At 45.3% G+C, this 20,360-nt stretch overlaps 1 protein-coding gene and 1 long non-coding RNA gene across 4 annotated transcripts in view; one reads left to right on the top strand and one right to left on the bottom strand.

Moving 5' to 3' along the window:
- ANKRD28 (ankyrin repeat domain 28) overlaps positions 1-5,722 on the top strand; it is a 197,559-nt gene extending 191,837 nt beyond the window's left edge. For 2 of the 3 annotated variants that reach the window (XM_073677937.1, XM_073677936.1), the window contains exon 28: positions 1,108-5,722. In XM_073677937.1, the coding sequence (XP_073534038.1) occupies positions 1,108-1,385 (278 nt within the window). In that variant the 3' untranslated portion in view covers positions 1,386-5,722. The remainder of the gene's footprint in view (positions 1-1,107) is intronic. The other variant, XM_073677938.1, reaches the window with a different exon arrangement.
- LOC141265183 (uncharacterized) overlaps positions 1-20,360 on the bottom strand; it is an 88,051-nt gene that overhangs the window by 40,034 nt on the left and 27,657 nt on the right. The window lies entirely within an intron of this gene.

Genomic DNA, 20,360 nt, shown 5'->3' with positions numbered 1-20,360 from the left:
GCTTTCATATGTCTTGCACTGAGGAGAGGCTTCCGTCGGGCCACTCTGCCATAAAGGCCCGACTGGTGGAAGGCTGCAGTGATCGTTGACTTTGTGGGACTTTCTCTCATCTTCCTACTGCATCTCTGGAGCTCAGCCACAGTGATCTTGGGGTTCTTTTTTACCTGTCTCACCAAGGCTCTTCTCCCACGATTGCTCAGTTTGGCTGGATGGCCAGGTCTAGGAAGACTTCTGGTGGTTCCAAACTTCTTCCATTTAAGGATTATGGAGGCCACTGTGCTCTTAGGAGGAACCTTGAGTAATGCAGAAATTCTTTTGTAACCTTGGCCAGATCTGTGCCTTGCCACAATTCTGTCTCTGAGCTCCTTGGGCAGTTACTTTGAGCTCATGATTCTCATTTGGTCTGACATGCACTGTGAGCTGTGAGGTCTTATATAGACAGGTGTGTGCCTTTCCAAATCAAGTCCTATCTGTTTAATTAAACATATCTGGACTCCAATGAAGGAGTAGAACCATCTCAAGGAGGATCACAAGGAAATGGACAGCATGTGACTTAAATATGAGTGTCTGAGCAAAGGGTCTGAATATTTATGACCATGTGATATTTCAGTTTTTCTTTTTTTTAATAAATTTGCAAAAAATTTCTACATTTGTTTTTTTCAGTCAAGATGGGGTGCAGAGTGTACTTTAATGTGAAAAAAATGAACTTTTTAGAATTTACCAAATGGCAGCAGTGAAACAAAGTAAAAAATTTAAAGGGGTCTGAATACTTTCCGCACCGTGTGTTATATGTGTATATATATGTGTGTATATATATATATATATATATATATATATATATATATATATATATATATATATATATATTTGTGTATATATATATATATATATATATATATATGTGTGTGTATATATATATATATACACACACGTATACCCATAAATTTATATATATATATATATATAAATTTATGGGTATACGTGTCTGTATATATATAATTTTATTCACACTTTCATGCATACCTGTTTAAATAATATATTTACACATATCTTGTGTATATGTATCTTTGTTTTATGCCTCATTAATGTCTGTCTCTGATAACACAGGCTACACACCAGCATTGGCTTGTGCTCCAAATAAGGATGTTGCTGACTGTCTGGCTCTCATCTTGGCCACCATGATGCCGGTCTCATCATGCAGCACAATGCCATCTCTAACTTTAAATCATTACACCAATCCCTCAAAGACTGTCACATTTGACTCTTTGCCTATCGTGAGAAGCGAGCACAGCTCTTACTGCAGTTTCAACAATATCGGCAGGGAGGATGGATATCCATACACAGAAGAAGACGAGCTCAATGACTCTGACTCTGAGACCTACTGAGGTGCTGCAGGAACCCAGATTTTTTTAAGTTCTTCTCATTTGTGCAACCTGAAAGAGTTTTCTTCCTTGTTCTGCCACAATGGCCAGAAATTTAGGGGTTAAATTATCTGTTTTTGTTTTTTCTTTTTAAAAAATATACACTGATTTGATGAATAACTTTGGAAATATTTTAATCTGACCCATTTTGTTGGTTAAGAATCCTTTCTACATCTGAATAAATATCAAAGTTGGAACTGGTCATTAGAAGCGGGGGAAAGTGGGAACAGAGGATCTGAGGACTTTCAAGCAGTTGTTACTGTTTTATTTAAACTTTTATTGTCTGTGTCGAGAGAATCTTTTATAATGCGGGGCATAGCAGTCCAGTCAGCAGACTCCTATTATTATTGTACAGGAAACATTATAATAAACATTGTATAAATAAAATGAAACAATTTTGATGGCAATAAATGAATTTGGTACATCTGGCATTGTGTGTACATCAGTTTGCCAAAGGACCAAATAACTTTTTTTTTTTTTTTGTTCTTTATTTCTACAAATGGTTTTTGGATGTATAATGACTGGAATCCGTTAATCTAAAACTGTACATCTAGTCTTTACTTCTAGGTCTTGTTTCTTTTTGTCCATGCCGAGAATGTCCAGAAAAGGATTGATTTTCTTTTTTTTGTTTTTTTTTCTAGCATACTGGATGATATGTTAGCTCTTTGCTTATGTTCACTGTTATGACATTGGGCAATGTTGTATGGGGAATCAATAGTTGTCATGTTTTTCTGTTATGGCTTTTAAGTGGCACTAGTAGTATGTACCCATAAATGAACATATGTGGCAGGATTCCTCATGTTCATTTGGTCTTAAGTTAAAATAAAATCTAAAAAATAATGACTTGGCTATATGAAATAGATAGGTTACTGCTCAGATAACCAGGCTTTGATTTTATTGCAATGTGAAATTCTTTATGATGGCTAGTAACCACTGCAAACCAGCGTAATGCCATGTGCATTGGATGGCTCACTGGGTCTTTAGATTACATTTTCAGACTCTATTTATGGTCTTTTTTTCTTTTTATTACTTTTTAGAAATGGTTTAGGTTTTTATGATTTTCTAATACTCTTAGCTTTAATGTCTTCTAAGCCCCCCTGCCACACACAGTTCTTATGAACCAAAACTTGAATTCTATGATGATCCAATTTCGGTTTGGGCTTTGCAAATGCAATAGGGGTAATAAAATGTGACCATCTTACAGCTGTGATGATCCATTTCACACAACAGTATTTTGGTCATTATTGTGCATCAGTATTTGCAAGGCTAAACCCAGAGTGGAACCAAAGTACAATGGAAAGATTTGCACATCTTACATGTTCTGGATCCACTCTCTCCTGGTTTTGGCTTACAAATACTGATGCAAAATACTGAAAATTACTGCACTGTGAAAGTGACCTTAGATTCAAGGTATCCTCGTACACCTTGCATACCTCCAGGCATAGTGTATTCTTGTACATGATGTTTCCTTTCAATAGAACTATCAATACTAAACAATAGGTCAAAATTGAACTTGCTTAAAATTTTCAGGGACTTTAAAAAATATATACCGTATATATGTATTTTTGAGGCCTCATTGCTTTTCAGCTGTGTTGTGTGAAATATGACTTGCAAACCTCTTCTGTACCACCTGGAATACTGTCCTTGAGTCAGGGTGGGATCCATTTATGGCACGATTGTTGCAGAAATTTGTGACTCTCTTCTGCATTTGAAATTAACTTGCAGAAATATAAGCAACCGCATTCACATGTATGGAAAAGATTTTCAGTGTTGTCTACAACAAATCTGCCATGTTCTGTAATAGCTGCAATTAATATTTTTAAGTCAACCTTAAACAGGGGCCATGAAAGTTTAAAGGGAATCTGTCACTAGTTTTTTTTTGCTATGTGATCCTGACAGCATAATGTAGGGGTAGTAGAGACCCTGGTTCCAGCAATGCCCACTTACTGAGCTGCTTTCTGCAGTTTTGATAAAGTCAGTGTTTTCTCTGCTGTAGATCTAGCAGAGCTCTGAATGCTGAGTTCTGCATATCCCCGCCCACACCACTGATTGGCAGCTTGGTGTACACTGTAAATTGGTAGAAAGCTGCCAATCAGTGGTGGGGGCAGGGTTACACAGAGCAGGAGAACTGCATGGTAAGGGACAACTAGTCCTCTAGTGATGATCTCCTGCTGATAAAACACTGATTTTATTGAAATTACAACAAGCAGCTGAGTAAGTGACACATCGCTGGAATCTGGAGCTCTGTCCCCTGTCTGATTCTGTAACAGAAACCTGCTGACATATGACTGGATACCATTAAAATGGAATATTTACTTTACACAAAGATATCTTAGAGCAGCCACCAGAGATTTGTTATGTGATGTCCTCCTATAAATTCACGGGAAGTCACCGACTGAAAACTTGTCTACACACGTACTGAACTGGTTGTCAGACTAGAGATCATATTACCCAACTTACTATAATAAAGTGGAGGAAATATATAGATTGTTAGGGTGGGATGAAATGAATAATACACATTGATGGTGAATAAGCCTAATATGTGGAAAACAGTTTCTGGATTGATTTAAAACACAAGCTGAAATAGAGTATTTTGTAGACCAGTAACAGTTGCCAATAGCTTCTAATTTCGGGATAACTCTTTACACATCCTAATGCCATTAAATCCGGATTGTGCACAAGACTAGCCCATAGGTGGTACAGAAAAAAGGGAGGTACATAGACTCACTTACAAGAATTGTTAGAGTAGCTAAACTTTGTTCTTGATTTTTTTTTATTTTTTTTTATGGCAACCAGGAACTTAAATTACCTGCAGATTGATGGGGATCTAAGTCCTAGAGCCCCTGAGAACTGCGCAGCTCAGCAGCCAGAAGTGCACGACTCATGTCTCAGTGTGTACACAGCCTTGAGTATGGATTCAACACCTGGCATAGGCTACAAAGTCAATACTTTTTATTGTATCCATACTCAAGGCAATGGGCGTTCTTAGAAAGAAGCTGTTTGCTCCTGACTGCTGAACTGCGCACTTCATGGGGGCTATCGGGACCTGGACTCCTATCGGTCTGCAGGCAAGTCATGTGCCTGCTAGCTATGAAACAATCAAGAACAAAGTTTAGCTACTGTTTAGGAGTCTCGAGGATCACCATATACACCCACACCAACCAGACTTCTATGGCATCTCTGTACTCTTTGCTATAAAATACTGTTTTGGGCAACACTTTACTCCCCATGTCACACTTACATACAGGTAGGAAGCTGAGATTTGCAAAGGAACGATTTCTCAGGGTCATTTTCTTTGTGACTAGCAAAGTTGAAGAACTGCAGGGTCAAAAGTAAAGTGGCGGCTTACTGTGTAGGCCAACAGCGTAAGAGTTTCTTTGTGTTTCTTTTTTTACTTTTTAGAGATAAATGATCATTGGTAAATGGCGGCTCACCAACAGAGCCTTATTACGCACTTACCTCTGCATCACTGACCCTGTGTGAAGCTATTTTGCCTGTTCTGTTGGGAGAGATCCTCTTTGGTGTTAAAAGCTTATCTGCCACATCAAATCTTTATCAAATTAATTTAGACCACATACTTAAACCAGCATTGATCAGTTGTTTAGGAATACATTTCTAACATATAGTTGGATCTAAAATTGGTCAGGTTTTTTTTTGGGGGGGGGATGAGGGGGATGTTAATCTCCAGCATTATATAGTGAAATTTTGCAGGTCATGTGGAACGGGATACAAAATTGTGGGGAAAAAAGGCAACAAAAGTAGTTCACTTCATCACAATCATTCTTTATTTATTGTGTATTTATTTGTATTTCTAAACTAAAAAAAAATGAATTTAAATAAAAAGTGTAAATATGCAAAATTTTAACACAGAATTTATTACCTACAAATTGAAATCAAATTATAGAAAGTAGTAGTTTAATGCCTTTGTGAACTAAATGCATTTGTTTTTTTCATTTTCTTGTAAAAAGTTTTTCCCAGTCCATCTATAAACAAAAAAAAAAAAAACATTTTTTTTCTTTTTCTGTGATATTAAACTGGAACACTTTTACCTTGTAAATTATCTGCTGGTTTTATGAACGAACAGAATGTGACAGTATTTTGACCTTTTGAAAATTTTGTGAAGGTTATTTTTTTTTTTCTTTTCCTTCTTCCCCCCCCAAACTCCCCCACTTGAAGACAACATCGGCATGTACATAGAAATAGTGACTGCTTGGATACTGTATTTACCTGCACTCTTTCAGTACATTGAAATTCCTGTATATTTTATGGAGTATAATAAAATGTGAGTTATGTTTAATTAAGGTTTGATTCCATGGTGATCTGTTTTCTATTTTTATGGCGTTTAATTTTATTTAAAAGGATTTTTAAACCCGGAGAATGGGAAATATTCAGAGTAAATATTTATGCTGTAATTCATTAAAGTGTTTATGCCAAAAAACTGACATAAAACACTTTGAAAAGTCGCAAAAATGTCGCAACTTTTGATGTTTTCATGAGTTTTCACCTTCTCTATCAAAATAGATGGAGCTAAGGAGGGGGTGGGACAGGGCATTGATGCGCCTGCCCAACAAGTTCATGGATAATGGTGGAATTTCTTACACCAGAAATGTTACCCCACTCTTTCACTGGAGCAACATTTCTAACGATGCGCACACCACTGATGAGATGTGCTGAATTCATTAAGTGATGTGCACCTCTTAAAGAATTCGGCACGTCTTATTCTTGCACACCCATCATTAACAGTGCCGAAAAGTGAGACCTAATGAATCAGGCCTAAGTGTGTTGCTTTGTTTTGTGTGATGGTCTACTGTCTTAGTTAACCTAAAGTTTTAGAAAAAAACTACCAGAGAAGATATGGCTATGGGATCAGCTATTACTCCACTGTTCTAAAACTTGTTGCTTTTATACAAGTTTCTGATAAAGATTGTGTGTTACCTAACCTCCTCCTATAGATGTGCTTCTTTAGGTAAAAGTCTATCTCTGGCCACTCCAAGCTTTCCACCTGGGGATAGAAGAGATCTTTACTATATAGGCCTTCAAGTTTTAGTTCCTAATTAATGGTGGCTGAGAAGGCAATCATTCCAGAGGAATATCATTCTCCAGAGGAATATCATTCTCCAGATGAGGTGGATTCAGGCAAATTGGTCTAAGGAAAAAAAGACTGTCGTCCAGCCTGAGGGTGCTGAGAGCAGTGAGTTTGGCCCTACGTGAACTCTAGTGTGAAAGTACAGTTAGATGAATTTATCTGTATACTCTGTCAGAACTAGAGTTATGGACTGGGCCATGAAGAATTTTGTGGGCAGTTATACAGTCTACATAATGGTCGCAAATAACCTGTCCAGAGACCTTTTTGGCAGACGGTCTTTGTTGCCACGTGGATGGGAGCTTGCTTCCGAAGTCTTCCTTGTTATTTCAAAAAGGTGGTGTCTTCTAACAATAGATCTTATCGCTACCAGGAATAATACCAAGCTCAAAAAGTTTTGCTTTCTTTACATAACAGATGTCTTACATGCTTTAAATGCATTCTTCCCATCCTGGAAAAGAGCCTAATGTAGACATTCCCTCCTCTTCTTATCCAGAGAGTCCTCAGAAAGATTAAATATGGATATGGCGTTCATCCCCTATTGATGCAGAAGAGTTTGGTTTTTAGAGTTGTTGGATTTATTGAAGGAAACTTCGCACCTGTCAGCCAGGATAGACCACAATATAGGCATTAAAGGAGTTGAAAAACATTGGTTCTTTCATCCAAAAATAGCTACACTCTTGTCCACGATTTGTGGTATTGCAACACAGTACTGTGTTTTCAGCCTCACCACAATATAGCATTTGTGAGGAATAAAAAAGCATCACCAAAAGCAGAAAGATTGCCTTTTTCTTACAAGAAGCATCATATGCAATAGACAATTTGGTCTAGCGGTAGAAATGTTCTCTCGAGGACCTTCCAGCTGATTGACAATAAGATAGTACTTAGTATAGTAAAAGATTTAGATGGCCTAGGGAATCAGATCTACCATTAGCCTAATTTCCCTTAGATACGGGGCATTCCTTTTTTTTGGGGGGGGGGGGGTCATCCTGTGACACAGTCTGAGACTATACAGTGGGGAAAATAAATATTTGATACTCTGCCGATTTTGCAAGTTTTCCCACCTACAAAGAATGGAGAGGTCTGTAATTTTTATTGTAGGTACACTTCAACTGTAAGAGACAGAATTGTAGACCTACACAAGGCTGGGATGGGCTGCAGGACAATAGGCAAGCCACTTGGTGAGAAGGCAACAACTGTTGGCGCAATTATTAGAAAATGGAAGAAACACAAGATGACTGTCAATCTTCCACCATGCAAGATCTCGCCTCGTGGGGTAAGGATTAAAATCCTGCAGGGTGCGCAAGGTCGCCCTGCTCACCCTAGCACATGTCCAGGCCCATTTGAAGCTTGCCAATGACCATCTGGATGAGCCAGAGGAGGCATGGGAGAAGATCATGTCAGATGAGACCAAAACAGAACTTTTTGGTATCAACTCCACTTGCTGAGTTTGGAGGAAGAAGTATGAGTACAACCCCAAGAACACCGTCCCAACCGTGAAGCATGGTGGGGGAAACATAATTTGGGGGTGCTTTTCTGCAAAGGGGTCAGGACGACTGCCCCTGTTATGAAGGGAGGATGGATGGGGTCCTGTATCGTGAGGTTTTGGCCAACTACATCCTTCCCTCAGTAAGAGCATTGAAGATGGGTGGTGGCTGGGTCTTCCAGCATGACAATGACCCAAAACACACAGCCAGGTCAACTAAGGAGTGGCTCCGTATGAAGCATTTCATGGTCCTAGAGTGGCCTAGCCAGTCTACCCAGACCTCTGAACCCTATAGAAAATCTTTGGAGGGAGCTGAAACTTAATGTTGCCCAAAGACAGTCCCGAAACCTGAAAGATCTGGAGAAGATCTGTGTGGAGGAGTGGGCCAAAATCTCTGCTGCAGTGTGTGCAAACTTGGTCAAGAACTACAGGAATAGTCTGACCTCTGTAATTGCAAACAATGGTTTCTCTACCAAATATTAAGTTCTGTTTTTCTATTGTATCAAATACTTATTTCTTGCAATAAAATGCAAATTAATTATGTAAAAATCATGCGATTTTTCTAGATTTTTTTTCAAGATTCTGTATCGCACAGTTGAAGTGTACCTACGATAAAAATTACAGACCTCTCCATTCTTTGTAGGTGGGAAAACTTGCAAAATCGGCAGTGTATCAAATTCTTATTTTCCCCACTGTATGTTGCATGGACAAACTGCTGAGGTTCCATTGAAGGACTTCAGGACTTCCTGACCACTTTCTTTGCTGCGTCATACTTTAGTTGAGGCATACTAACTGTAATTGTCCTAGAATTAATGAAATGGGCTTGTCTTTAAGTGGTTAAACTTCACACGTTTGTTTTTTAAGGAATTCTGCCATTAATGCAAAATTAAAAATATGTAACTTGTGATATTTGACTAACATCTGATGCACATATCAAAATAATGACTCAGTGGCTTCATGCACACATCATGACTTTCTAAATGGTATTTGGCAAACAGATCTACTACCCTGTGTGTATCTCATAATGTAAACAAAAAGTCAACCCTCGTAAGAACACCTCCACATGGAACATGACTGCCAAATCCCACAGTTCGTGCACACCCCACAGAGATAACAGCATATGCAATTACCCTATGTTCTAGGAGGTTGCAGGATCTAAAATAGTGCAGCACCCCTCCCCCCCATCCACACTTAATGTCTGAATCAAGCCACTCCTAATGTACTCATCAATGCAGGCTCATTACAGTTGCATGAAGCAGAATTTCCAAACAGAACACTAATGATAGCAAATCGCAAATAAACTTTACCAATGACAAAAGGTATCCAAAATCTAGGAGCCTTCTCTGAATACTTAATGAACCTAGGTAAATCCAAAGCATCTCTAAAAGCAAGGACAAAAAATGAACTGGAGCACGGCCAATAGTAAAGCAATTAGGTGCTACACTTGTATATGAAAATTGTGACATACTGTAAGTATAACCAAAGTGGGGCCCTGGGCAAAAGTTTGAAGTGGGGCACCAAATGCTCACATATTGCACCATCACAAGGAAACATTCAGGTTGTATTTACATGCACTGAGTTCAGACTGTTGTGCGTGATCGACAATATTGAAGTTGTTCGACACTTGCTTCCCAAACACTTTACATTGGCTGATGAAGAATGATGGGGACAGAACAATCACTAGGAGATCAATCTGTCCCCATACATATAAATGTTATCAGCAGCACATCTGCAGTTTACACCAGGCGATGTGCTTGTGCTGCTGAGTGATTTTAGTTCTAGTATAAACAATCCAATCACCCAATGAATGAATGAGCAGCATTTTGCTCATTCATTGAGCGATGTTTACACCTATGAACTGTCGTCTAAGCTGCCGGGATTTATATATGCAGATGCTATACATAAACTATGTTTATCCATTCCTCTTACAGGTACATGACCCAACTTTGCCATCCTGATTTCCATGCAGCCTTCCCTATATCTCCCTGCTCCTACTATATACTAATGGTACGTGACCCAAGTTACACTACCCACCCCCCGCTTTCATTTATGACCTTGTTTACTGAACCTTTGAGTATCCTACATCTGGTTCAGCCTTAATCAGCTGATCAAGATGAGCACAGACCACTCCCCTCTGGTTCACAGCTGAATGCATTCAGTTACAAATATATTGAGAGCCAGGAGTCTGTGTCCGACTTCAGTCTGTGTCCATGAGCTGAAGTGTCTGAAATTTGAATTAATTCTGAATTGAATCTGAAGTGAACTGAAGGTAACTGGATACTTTGTCACAGTAAACAATGTTTGTGTTTGTTCTCACTCTCACCCCCTTAATCCTTCACTTCTTTCAACCACCCCTAATCCCTACACCTAGTAAGGAACTCTTCATCTCTCCCTCCATTCTCCCCACCCATCTCACCTCCTCCTCAGAGCTATTCCACAACATACAATCCTTTGTCTTCAAACACAGACAGCCACCTCATGCCCTCTCCTGCTCCCACCTAATAACGCTTTCTCTGCTCCTCCTTACTGCCGGCGACATCTCTCCAAATCCTGGCCCTCCTCACCACATCCCTACATTCACTTCCACCTCCTACCCCCGATCTATCCCAAACTCTCGTGACGCTTCTAACCTTATACCCATCCGCCCAGCCCCCGCTTCCCCAGTTCCACTAACAGGAGCTCTATGGAACGCTCGCTCTGTCTGCAATAAACTTTCCTACATTCACGATCTCTTCATCACTAACAAGCTTTCCTTCCTCGGCATCACTGAAACCTGGCTCACCCCCTCTGACACAGCCTCTCCTGCTGCACTTTCGTATGGCGGATTCCACCTCTCCCATACCCACCGCCCCAACGGCAAGCACGGTGGAGGAATAGGTTTCCTCCTCTCAGAAAACTACTCCTTCACCCAGATCCCACTGCCGCCCGCAATTACTCTCCCGTCTTTTGAAGTGCACTGCGTGCGCATCTACTCCCCATCCAACCTCCAACTGGCTGTCATCTACCGCCCCCCAGGATCAACCACCACTTTCTTTGACCACGTCACCACCTGGCTACTTAATCTCCTCTCCGTTGACATCCCCACTATCCTCATGGGCGACTTTAACATCCCCATTGACACTTCCCTCTCAGCTGCCTCTAAGCTTCTATCCCTCACTTCCTCCTTTGGTCTTACTCAGTGGTCTTCCACACCCACCCACAAAGACGGCCACATGCTGGACCTAATCTTCACCCGCCTCTGTTCCCTATCTAACCTCTCTAACTCACCTCTCCCTCTCTCTGAGCACAACCTACTCACATTCTCTTCTCTCTCCCCCCCCTGGGGCAACAATCCCCACTCCACAAACTTGCATACCCTCATAGAAATCTCAAACACCTTGACCTACACTCTCTCTCTGAATCCCTCCTCCCTCTTACAGACATTAGTTCCTTACATGATGCATATATATATACACACACTGCTCAAAAAAATAAAGGGAACACTTAAACAACAGAATATAACTCCAAGTAAATCCAACTTCTGTGAAATCAAACTGTCCACTTAGGAAGCAACACGTTTCACATGCTGTTGTGCAAATGGAATAGACAATAGATAGAAATTATTGGCAATTATCCAGACACCCTCAATAAAGGAGTGGTTCTGCAGGTGGGGACCACAGACCACATCTCAGTACCAATGCTTTCTGGCTGATGATTTGGTCACTTTTGAATGTTGGTTGTGCTTTCACACTCGTGGTAGCATGAGACGGACTCTATAACCCACAGAAGTTGCTCAGGTAGTGCAGCTCATCCAGGATGGCACAGCAATGCAAGCTGTGGCAAGAAGGTTTGCTGTGTCTGTCAGCGTAGTGTCCAGAGGCTGGAGGCGCTACCAGGAGACAGGTCAGAACACCAGGAGATGTGGAGGGGGCCGTAGGAGGGCAACAACCCAGCAGCAGGACCGCTACCTCCGCCTTTGTGCAAGGAGGAGCACTGCCAGAGCCCTGCAAAATGACCTCCAGCAGGCCACAAATGTGCATGTGTCTGCGCAAACGGTTAGAAACTGACTCCATGAGGGTGGTATAAGGGCCTGATGTCCACAGATGGGGGTTGTGCTCACAGCCCAACACCGTGCAGGACGCTTGGCATTTGCTACAGAACACCAGGATTGGCAAAGTCTCCACTGGCGCCCTGTGCTCTTCACAGATGAAAGCAGGTTCACACTGAGCACGTGTGACAGACGTGACAGAGTCTGGAGACGCAGTGGAGAGCGATCTGCTGCCTGCAACATCCTTCAGCATGACCGGTTTGGCAGTGGGTCAGTAATGGTGTGGGGTGGCATTTCTTTGGAGGGCCAGACAGCCCTCCATGTGCTCGCCAGAGGTAGCCTGACTGCCATTAGGTACCGAGATGAGATCCTCAGACCCCTTATGAGACCATATGCTCTTCTGGTGGACTTTTTTGGACTCTGAACAAATGTTTCAGCAACAAGTTGTTTATTATCTTCTGTACAGACTGTTTTGGGTCGACCAGTTTTTGGAGCATTAAGGATTGAGCCAGTGGCATTGAATTTGTTATGAATGCGGTAAATGGTTTGTCTCTTTGGGGCTTGAGTACTAAATGTTTCAACCCAATTTGCTCTAACGGTTTCAGCATTTTGAGATTTCCAACACTCTGTTAAAATCCATTTTCTTTGATCTGTATTTAAATTATTTGCCATTATGTGTTATCTGAATTATCTGAAAAGAAAACAGATTTGGGGGAGATCTATCTGTGAAAACTAGATCTATGAAACTGGCTCAGTTGCCCTTAGCAGCCAATCAGATTCCACCTTTCATTTTCCAAAGTGTCTGTAAGGAATGCAAAGTGGATTCTGATTGGTTGCTAAGGTTTCCCCCTTCATAATGTTATTACACTTTCTGTCCACCTACTTTTGGACCAACCTGTATGTACAGTACAGACCAAAAGTTTGGACACACCTTCTCATTTAAAGATTTTTCTGTATTTTCATGACTATGAAAATTGTACATTCACGCTGAAGGCATCAAAACTATGGATTACCACATGTGGAATTATATACTTAACAAAAAAGTGTGAAACAACTGAAAATGTCTTATATTCTAGGTTCTTCAAAGTAGCCACCTTTTGCTTTGATGACTGCTTTGCACACTCTTGGCATTCTCTTGATGAGCTTCAAGAGGTAGTCACCGGAAATGGTCTTCCAACAATCTTGAAGGAGTTCCCAGAGATGCTTAGCACTTGTTGGCCCTTTTGCCTTCACTCTGCGGTCCAGCTCACCCCAAACCATCTCGATTGGGTTCAGGTCTGGTGACTGTGGAGGCCAGGTCATCTGGTGTAGCACCCCATCGCTCTCCTTCTTGGTCAAATAGCCCTTACACAGCCTGGAGGTGTGTTTGGGGTCATTGTCCTGTTGAAAAATAAATGATGGTCCAACTAAACGCAAACAGGATGGAATAGCATGCCGCTGCAAGATGCTGTGGTAGCCATGCTGGTTCAGTATGCCTTCAATTTTGAATAAATCCCCAACATTGTCATCAGCAAAGCCCCCCCACACCATCACACCTCCTCCTCCATGCTTCACGGTGGGAACCAGGCATGTAGAGTCCATCCGTTCACCTTTTCTGTGTCGCACAAAGACACGGTGGTTGGAACCAAAGATCTCAAATTTGGTCTCATCAGACCAAAGCACAGATTTCCACTGGTCTATTGTCCATTCCTTGTGTTCTTTAGCCCAAACAAGTCTCTTCTGCTTGTTGCCTGTCCTTAGCAGTGGTTTCCTAGCAGCTATTTTACCATGAAGGCCTGCTGCACAAAGTCTCCTCTTAACAGTTGTTGTAGAGATGTGTCTGCTGCTAGAACTCTGTGTGGCATTGACCTGGTCTCTAATCTGAGCTGCTGTTAACCTGCGATTTCTGAGGCTGGTGACTCGGATAAACTTATCCTCAGAAGCAGAGGTGACTCTTGGTCTTCCTTTCCTGGGGCGGTCCCCATGTGAGCCAGTTTCTTTGTAGCGCTTGATGGTTTTTGCAACTGCACTTGGGGACACTTTCAAAGTTTGCCCAATTTTTCGGACTGACTGACCTTCATTTCTTAAAGTAATGATGGCCACTCGTTTTTCTTTACTTAGTGTTATGCACACGCCCGGACTGACTGGCGTGTGCGGGTGTTGTGGTTCCACTGGACCATGGACCGGAGAGTGCCTGGAGGGGCGTGACTAAGTATCTGGCTGATCCGACCAAGGTGGCACGACGGCATACGACGCCAGTGCACCAGGGAGAAACCGGGCAGAGGGACCAGGTGCTACTCCAGGTCAAACTCCGGACACGGGGGTTGACCCACACTGGGATTACTGGAACAGGCAGGTTAGGCTGGCACAGACTGGTGGATGTAAGCAAACACGGCAGGTATGCAGATGGGTGGATACAGGCGAGTATGCAGGCAGAGAGGTACTGGCCGAAAGGACTGGCTGGAGCACAGAAAGGTTAAGACCCAGTACAGACTGGGTCACAGAACCGCAGATGCGGTAGACAACCACAGCAGAGAGGGAACGCCCGAAGCGGTGGGCAAGAACAGAGCAGGACGGGGCTGCCGGAGCAGCGAGCACAAGCAGGGCAGGACAGGACTGCCGGAGCAGCGGGCAGAAGCAGGGCAGGACAGGACTGCCGGAGCAGCGGGCAGAAGCAGGGCAGGACAGGACTGCCGGAGCAGCGGGCAGAAGCAGGGCAGGACAGGACTGCCGGAGCAGCGGGCAGAAGCAGGGCAGGACAGGACTGCCGGAGCAGCGGGCAGAAGCAGGGCAGGACAGGACTGCCAGAGCAGCGGGCAGAAGCAGGGCAGGACAGGACTGCCGGAGCAGCGGGCAGAAGCAGGGCAGGACAGGACTGCCGGAGCAGCGGGCAAGGAGTCAGAGCAGGACGGACAGGGCTCTGTTCACACGGAACAGACAGGAAGGGAAAGGCAGAGCCAGATACCCACAGGGTATTTGCAGTGAAGTAGAAAGTGGACCACAAACTCACAAACGGGTGTACAGAGACAACAAGCAGGAGTTAGGTACGAGTACAGACTCTGCAGAAAAAGGAAAGGAACGGACATAGAGGCAAAACAGGTAAAGGATAGGAGAGAGTTCAGACTGGAACTGAGTGTACGGAAGAGACCGACACTGCAGCGGGATACAGGAGCGGGTCTGGGAATACGGCCCCCAGAGAGGCGGGACGAACAGGCAAGGAGCGTGTTCAGACAGGACAGACAAGATACAGGAACGGATCTAGGTAATCGGCCCCTAGAAGGCGGGAGGAACAGGCTAGGAGCGTGTTCAGACAGGCCTGGAAATACAGCCTCCAGGAAAGGCAGCAGGCAAGAGTACACAGACAGGACTCAGTTCAGACACGGGAACTGATACCGCAAGACATAGACAGGACTCAGTTCAGACACGGGAACTGATACTGCAAGACAGGAGAAATAGACAGGAACAGATACCGCAAGGCAGGGACACAAACAGGACTCTGTTCAGACGGGAACAGATACCGCAAGGCAGAGACACAAACAGGACTCTGTTCAGACGGGAACAGATACCGCAAGGCACAGACAGGCAGATCTAGGAATACGGCCCCTAGAAGGCGAAAGAACAGGCAAGAAGCGTGTTCACAAGAACAGACCACAGTTCAGACACAGAACTGGAAAACAGGCAGGAAAACAGGATAGGACCTGGCATGTCAGAGACAAAAAGCCGACTGACAGGACACAATGCTCAGGCGCCATCTTGAGGAAGAAGGTGGTATAAATACCCAAAGATGGACAGCAATAGGCTGAAGGTGCAACAGGGGCGTGTCCGCAGCAGGTACAAGAAACAGGAAGTTCAGCGGGCGTCGCCCTATGCAGCCAAAACAGACAAACAGACAGCAAGGAGGGAAGCCAGAGAGACATTCTGGACTGGAGATCAAGTGCGCGCTCTTGCACAGTGGGAGATGGACCACCATGCAAGGACGCCGCCAGGTATGTTACAGTACCCCCCCCTTACGCCCCCTCTTCTTCAGGCCTGCCAGAATCTTCCGCAGGGAATTCGAGGACCAGTCGTTCACTTCAAGGAGATCACTTCCACTGTCCACAGGAAAAATTGATCTCATCTGGTTAGCTAGGATGCTACCTCCTATCCAGCCATCCTTAGCAACAGACGAAACGGGTGGAGTACCAGGAACAGCACACAAGGAAGTCTCTCTCCACATATTTTCAGGTGGCACCCCAGAGGGTACAGGAGACAACTGGAAGTCCTTCACCGGGTTGGAGGGGGACAGAGACTTGGGGGTAATCTCTGCTTCGAGGTACATCTTGTCAAGCTCACAGGAAGAAATAGACGGGTTATCAGGTACATAATGAGGAAAAGTCACTGTCTCTTTGTTATCTGGTGGTACCCCGGAGAATTCAGGAAACAACTGGAGGTCCTCCGCCGGGTCAGAAGAGTGCAGAGGCTCAGAGAAAACATCTGCTTCAGAGTACACTAGGTCGGACTCACTGGAGGAAGCAGGCGAGGTATCGGGTACCGAGTATAGGAAAGTCTCTGTCCATTCACCACCAGGTGGCACCCCGAAGGGTTCTGGAGACAACTGGAGGTCCTCCGCCTGGTCAGAGGGGTGTAGAGACTCAAGGGTAACCTCTGCTTTGGAGTACACAAGGTCGGACTCACTGGACGAAGCAAGCGAGGTATCAGATCCAGGATATAGGAAAGTCTCTGTCCATTCACCACCAGGTGGCACCCCGAAGGGTTCTGGAGACAACTGGAGGTCCTCCGCCTGGTCGGAGGGGTGTAGAGACTCGGGAGTAACCTCTGCTTTGGAGTACACTAGGTTGGACTCACTGGACGAAGCGAGCGAGGTATCAGGTACAGAGTAAAGGAGAGTCTCTGTCCTTTCGCTACCAGGTAGCACCCCGAAGGGTTCTGGAGACAACTGGAGGTCCTCCGCCTGGTCGGAGGGGTGTAGAGACTCGGAAGTAACCTCTGCTTCGGAGTACACTAGGTTGGACTCACTGGACGAAGCGAGCGAGGTATCAGGTACAGAGTATAGGAGAGTCTCTGTCCTTTCGCTACCAGGTAGCACCCCGAAGGGTTCTGGAGACAACTGGAGGTCCTCCGCCTGGTCGGAGGGGTGTAGAGACTCGGGGGTAACTACCACTTTGGGGTACCGATTGTCAGGCTCACAGGACGAAGCGGACAAAGTATCGAGTACCGAGTGTAGAGAAGTCTCTCTCCATTTGTCATCGAGTGGTATCCCGGAGGATTCAGGAGGCAACAGGGGGTCCTCCGCCAGGTAGTAGAGGTGCACAGACTCAGAGGTAACCACAGCTTTGGAGCATCCTTGGACATGCACACCGGTTAAAGTGGGTGAAGCATCTGATGCCGGGTGCAGGAAGTTCTCCTGTGTGGAGTCTGGATGGGCAGAAGTCTCTTCAGGCAGGAGAACCGGAGCACTACCCACGCACATTACCCGTTGGGGCTTCTCCGGGATACAGGGAGATGAAGCTTCAGTAGGGACTTCAAGGTTGGGGTCAGGAGGTCTCAGGGAGGACAGACCCTGGCGTGACGGCTTGCCTCTACGTCTAGCACGTCTGGACTGCCTCTTGAGGTTGGGAGAAGTATTCCGGAAAGCGTAGTCACCCTGTGAGGATTCTGGGTGGGCAGTAGTCTCATTGGGCTGGAGGACTATTGCGCTACCCACACACATTACCCATCGGGGCTGCTCCAGGATATTGGGAGGTGAAGCTTCAGCAGGAGCCTCCGGGTTAGGATCATCGAAGACCATTAGAAAGGCCACCAGGAAGGCCATTAGGTCCAGGAGGATCGGATCCTGTGTTTCATATAGGGGGTTGATCCATTCCAAGGCATCACCCGCCAGGTAAGACATAATGAATGCCACCTTAACCCGATCGGTGGGAAAACATAGAGGGTAGAACTTGAAGTGTAGCATGCATTGCTCCACAAATGCACGACTTTGTCTTGGATCCCCATAGTAACGTGGCGGATCCGCAGGAACGAGAGCAGATAGATCCATCTGGACGGGTGCGTAATTCGCCTGGAATTCAGCTGAGAAAAAAAATAAATAAATTTTATTTATTTATTTTTAATGCATGTATTCGCTGGAAAACTTCTCAGAGAGCGAAGGCCGTGGGGCTCAACGGGAACCATGGCCTGAGCATGCTGTTATGCACACGCCCGGACTGACTGGCGTGTGCGGGTGTTGTGGTTCCACTGGACCATGGACCGGAGAGTGCCTGGAGGGGCGTGACTAAGTATCTGGCTGATCCGACCAAGGTGGCACGACGGCATACGACGCCAGTGCACCAGGGAGAAACCGGGCAGAGGGACCAGGTGCTACTCCAGGTCAAACTCCGGACACGGGGGTTGACCCACACTGGGATTACTGGAACAGGCAGGTTAGGCTGGCACAGACTGGTGGATGTAAGCAAACACGGCAGGTATGCAGATGGGTGGATACAGGCGAGTATGCAGGCAGAGAGGTACTGGCCGAAAGGACGGGCTGGAGCACAGAAAGGTTAAGACCCAGTACAGACTGGGTCACAGAACCGCAGATGCGGTAGACAACCACAGCAGAGAGGGAACGCCCGAAGCGGTGGGCAAGAACAGAGCAGGACGGGGCTGCCGGAGCAGCGAGCACAAGCAGGGCAGGACAGGACTGCCGGAGCAGCGGGCAGAAGCAGGGCAGGACAGGACTGCCGGAGCAGCGGGCAGAAGCAGGGCAGGACAGGACTGCCGGAGCAGCGGGCAGAAGCAGGGCAGGACAGGACTGCCGGAGCAGCGGGCAGAAGCAGGGCAGGACAGGACTGCCGGAGCAGCGGGCAGAAGCAGGGCAGGACAGGACTGCCGGAGCAGCGGGCAGAAGCAGGGCAGGACAGGACTGCCGGAGCAGCGGGCAAGGAGTCAGAGCAGGACGGACAGGGCTCTGTTCACACGGAACAGACAGGAAGGGAAAGGCAGAGCCAGATACCCACAGGGTATTTGCAGTGAAGTAGCAAGTGGACCACAAACTCACAAACGGGAGTACAGAGACAACAAGCAGGAGTTAGGTACGAGTACAGACTCTGCAGAAAAAGGAAAGGAACGGACATAGAGGCAAAACAGGTAAAGGATAGGAGAGAGTTCAGACTGGAACTGAGTGTACGGAAGAGACCGACACTGCAGCGGGATACAGGAGCGGGTCTGGGAATACGGCCCCCAGAGAGGCGGGACGAACAGGCAAGGAGCGTGTTCAGACAGGACAGACAAGATACAGGAACGGATCTAGGTAATCGGCCCCTAGAAGGCGGGAGGAACAGGCTAGGAGCGTGTTCAGACAGGCCTGGAAATACAGCCTCCAGGAAAGGCAGCAGGCAAGAGTACACAGACAGGACTCAGTTCAGACACGGGAACTGATACCGCAAGGCAGGAGACATAGACAGGACTCAGTTCAGACACGGGAACTGATACTGCAAGACAGGAGAAATAGACAGGAACAGATACCGCAAGGCAGGTACACAAACAGGACTCTGTTCAGACGGGAACAGATACCGCAAGGCAGAGACACAAACAGGACTCTGTTCAGACGGGAACAGATACCGCAAGGTACAGACAGGCAGATCTAGGAATACGGCCCCTAGAAGGCGAAAGAACAGGCAAGAAGCGTGTTCACAAGAACAGACCACAGTTCAGACACAGAACTGGAAAACAGGCAGGAAAACAGGATAGGACCTGGCATGTCAGAGACAAAAAGCCGACTGACAGGACACAATGCTCAGGCGCCATCTTGAGGAAGAAGGTGGTATAAATACCCAAAGATGGACAGCAATAGGCTGAAGGTGCAACAGGGGCGTGTCCGCAGCAGGTACAAGAAACAGGAAGGTCAGCGGGCGTCGCCCTATGCAGCCAAAACAGACAAACAGACAGCAAGGAGGGAAGCCAGAGAGACATTCTGGACTGGAGATCAAGTGCGCGCTCTTGCACAGTGGGAGATGGACCACCATGCAAGGACGCCGCCAGGTATGTTACACTTAGCTGCTTTTTTCTTGCCATAATACAAATTCTAACAGTCTATTCAGTAGGACTATCAGCTGTGTATCCACCAGACTTCTGCACAACACAACTGATGGTCACAACCCCATTTATAAGGCAAGAAATCCCACTTTTTAAACCTGACAGGGCACACCTGTGAAGTGAAAACCATTTCCGGTGACTACCTCTTGAAGCTCATCAAGAGAATGCCAAGAGTGTGCAAAGCAGTCATCAAAGCAAAAGGTGGCTACTTTGAAGAACTTAGAATATAAGACATATTTTCAGTTGTTTCACACTTTTTTGTTAAGTATATAATTCCACATGTGGTAATTC

Source organism: Phyllobates terribilis, unplaced genomic scaffold (genome assembly GCF_046119375.1).
Source record: "Phyllobates terribilis strain yellow unplaced genomic scaffold, ASM4611937v1 Scaffold_4__5_contigs__length_816908805, whole genome shotgun sequence".
Classification (NCBI taxonomy): domain Eukaryota; kingdom Metazoa; phylum Chordata; class Amphibia; order Anura; family Dendrobatidae; genus Phyllobates; species Phyllobates terribilis.
This window is presented reverse-complemented; position numbering and strand designations above follow the sequence as displayed.